This window comes from Siniperca chuatsi, linkage group LG13 (genome assembly GCF_020085105.1).
Source record: "Siniperca chuatsi isolate FFG_IHB_CAS linkage group LG13, ASM2008510v1, whole genome shotgun sequence".
NCBI lineage: Eukaryota > Metazoa > Chordata > Actinopteri > Centrarchiformes > Sinipercidae > Siniperca > Siniperca chuatsi.
The window spans coordinates 1,417-5,000 of NC_058054.1; the positions used below are offsets into that span (position 1 = coordinate 1,417).

The following is a 3,584-nucleotide window of genomic DNA, read 5'->3' on the forward strand; positions in this document are numbered from 1 at the left end:
GCCTGCCTCACCATCCCGTAAGCCTTTGTACCTGAGTTTGATAATAAATCATTGAACTCTATCAGCTCTGCTAAGTCTGCATTTGGATCCTATCTCCTGTGTTTCTGTTACCCCGCTTGCACCAGTCGTGACAGTAGCTTGCTGCAGCTGATCCTGAGCTCTCCTGGGGAGGCCTACTTCTCATAAGGATGTGCTTCTTCAGCCTTGTTTGGGCAGATCAGAGTTAAGATGAGATCAGATACTTTGTGGATACGAACCCTGATCATTCATAATGCCTGATTCTGAACAACTGGCCCAACAAAACTTTGACAAGTTGTACCTTAAGAACTCTTATTTATTGATCTTGACATAAACGTTTATGGTATGTACATCACAAAAAACGTATACATTGAGGTTTAACTTCACTGTTAAAAGTAAGTGACATCATATTTGTTGATCTACAGAATGTTTGTTGATCTGGAGACCTGAAATTTACCAACAACACAGATTGCATATTGCATTTGTTAATACCTTCCCTGTGATTGTACATAGTAAATAAATAAATAAATAGCTTAAGATCTTTTGGTTGGCTCCATTTCTTGCAAATATAATTTTCATAAGACATGTGACTTATGCAGCTATACAATGATATTTTCAATAGTGGGCAGTTTTTTTATTTTTTCATCTTGGAATACTTTGATAAAAGATTTGAGATTTTCATGCTGGATGTGCACTGTTTTGTTTGCCAATACTCAGATAATAAATGTCAATATTCTTTTGGCGAAAACACAGCAACACTGGTCAATGAGTTAATTCATCACCACAGATGCCAACGAAAAGATCACCACACACACTCAACCATGATATTACAGAAATACACTAACAGTGATTTGAGGATAACGGTAATGACGTGCCTGAAAAAAACAATGTTACACTGAAGAACATTTAAATTGATCACAGCACTACAGATTCTGGTATATTCCACATCAGAGCAACAAAATCAGTACAACACACTTGGTGCAAAGAAGGTCTAGTTTTTTTTTCTTCAAAAACAATTTTCTTACTTTTTGTAGATGTGAACATGTAGAGATTGCAACATTCCCAGTAAATCACATTTTTTTTCTTTCAAAATAAAACAAACATATCTCAGTTCCAGAGAAGGGTAGACCATACTATCACATCATGCTTATTCATTTTCAGTAATGCAGGGAATAGTACTAGTTTTTCTTACTATGAGTTTTTGTTTCAGTAGAGTTTCATCTACCAGAGAAAGCCTTGTGTTGTCCAGCAGACAGCTGCAGCAGGTTATAACGTTTTTTCAGGGGTTGGCTACATGCTGACTGGACGGCTTGGACACTGATGTCTCAAACTTCTGCTCATTTTTTCCACCAGCTGAAGAGACTTCTTACTCCAAACGCTGGGTAAAGTTGTCTGGGAAAAGTCCTTTCTGAGCACCAGCTCCGAGTGTTAACCAGTCACTTTCTTTGATCCCTGTAAGCCAGCCAGCATCCTGCAACGACAGCCACAAAAAAACATCACTACCAGCCTGAATTACTGACAAGATTCTGCCAATTCCCTTAATTACTGGACTTAATGTGCAACCAGGTGTTCTCACCTGATCCTCTACTGAAGCAGTGGGAAGCACTAACACCACATCACCTCTCTTCAGTTCAAGTTCATCTGAATTTGCAGCCTCAAAGTCATGCATCGTCTCCACCTGCAGAAAGAAAAACACCATCACCACCAGAAGCATGTTAGCTATTTATGCAAAAACATACATACAGCAAGTGTGTATTTATTTTTCATTTGCAGCTTTAAAAGTTAGCTGTTAGTATCTGGAGGAACTCCCACCTTGTAGAGAAAGTCATCAGGGAGTCCCAACACTCCACCAGACGGACTCATGTGTTTGATGGTCTGGTTTTCAGCCGTCACACCATTGTCACTGATGGCGGTGGGAGAGATGATGTCAGCATCGCGGTCATCATCACCTTCGTTACTGGAGGCAGGCTCAATCACCACAGAGGGGATCGGCATCTTTTCCTGCAGAGGACAGACAGCATTTCGCTCTCACATTAATAACCTTTCACTTTCTCTCACAAACACACATACAACAGAAATAAATGTATGCTCATATAGATAATTATATAAGTAGTTCATAACTTTAAATCTGTTTCCCACTCAGTTGAATTTTGTATTGAATTTAAATCTCATACAACACTTGTGGAATAGAAACATTTCAGAATTATCAAAAAAATAAATAAATATACTGGACATATCCACTGATAAATCATTTAGTGATACAACAGTTAATATGCAAACAAAAACAAATTCTCTAAATTAACTTTGGAATATGATTTATAAAATGATACTGATATATGAGTCAAAAATGATATTTATGAAAGGACATTGAGATTAAGCATGCAGAACTCCATTTGTACATGCACAATAATGTAACAGATCATAACATATATTAGAAAAATAAAGTGTACAGCCTTTAAATGAATAACTGCCAACAGAGCTCTTCTTAAACAACTGTTATAACAAGAAAGATGCAGACCAAAATGAGTGAGTCATTTATTATTTCATTAGTGGTCATAATAAAAGTGATAGTTACCGACGGAGCTGCTTCACCTGGAGATGTTGTGGCTTCATCAGCAGGAGGAATCTGTGTGCAGACACAAATGATTTTATTAAACAGGAACAGAGTTTTTTACAGTCACATACTGAGTTAACAGATTCACATTCATGAATATTGCAGGTAAAACATCAGTGTATTTTGGGCAAACAAACAAAGTGTATTTGGGTCAGAAGTTATACGATTAATCTTATAAAACACAATTCCCATAGTTTGATGAAATATTGTAGCAGAAGAATGTTTACTTCCAGAGTTAATGATGAATCTTTGAGCTCAACAATTGTCATAAATGAAAAAAGTCAGAGTTCAGTGTTCTGTAGGGGTGACATGTTTTTGTTGTCTTCATTCTGACCTTTTCATTGAGGACTTATATTAATACATCTTAAACAACATTAAACCATTAAACAAACATGTCAGCTATTTACTGATGACAAAGAATGACTACACTAAAATGACTAGTCCAAACCCTCAAAGCATCAAACTACAACATGAGTAAAATAATAAGAATCGTGCAGGTTGCACCTGCTGCTCTAACATCTAACCCTTTATAGTCAACGTCCAACTTTAAACACTCATTTATTGAACAAATACTCTTAAATTTGTTAATCAGACTTAAAATCTCAATCAATTACAATTAAAATAAGTTGATTAATACATATTTAATAATTAATAAACTCAGACTTTATCCTGGTTGGTGCAGTCATCCTAATTCTTTAATCCTAATTCTTAAAGAAACAGTTGCTCAACAAAATAACAGATTCATAACTATTTTATTGTTTAATTAGTTTGGTAGTTTGGTCAAAATGTAAATTACCAGCAGCATTTTAATTATTCATTTCATTAATAATTATTGGCAAAAATACTCATCAGTAATACAATTGTTGATTGATGACAAAGTAAAAGAAAAAGCCAAAAATAAACAAAAAGAGCGGATGTACGTACCTCACCAAGCTCAGAGCCTGGAGATCCA

General features: G+C 35.7%; 1 protein-coding gene across 14 annotated transcripts in view; it reads right to left on the minus strand.

Annotated features, from left to right (window-relative positions):
• Positions 1 to 316: 316 nt before the first annotated feature.
• amph (amphiphysin) overlaps positions 317 to 3,584 on the minus strand; it is a 21,873-nt gene continuing 18,605 nt past the window's right edge. For 13 of the 14 annotated variants that reach the window (XM_044219506.1, XM_044219499.1, XM_044219498.1 and 10 more), the window contains 5 exons: positions 3,557 to 3,584; positions 2,594 to 2,644; positions 1,831 to 2,019; positions 1,595 to 1,696; positions 317 to 1,489 (listed from right to left, as the gene is read on the minus strand). The exon at positions 3,557 to 3,584 is cut by the window's right edge and continues 8 nt beyond it. In XM_044219506.1, coding sequence (XP_044075441.1) covers positions 1,385 to 1,489; positions 1,595 to 1,696; positions 1,831 to 2,019; positions 2,594 to 2,644; positions 3,557 to 3,584 — 475 coding nt within the window. In that variant the 3' untranslated portion in view covers positions 317 to 1,384. The remainder of the gene's footprint in view (positions 1,490 to 1,594; positions 1,697 to 1,830; positions 2,020 to 2,593; positions 2,645 to 3,556) is intronic. The other variant, XM_044219507.1, reaches the window with a different exon arrangement.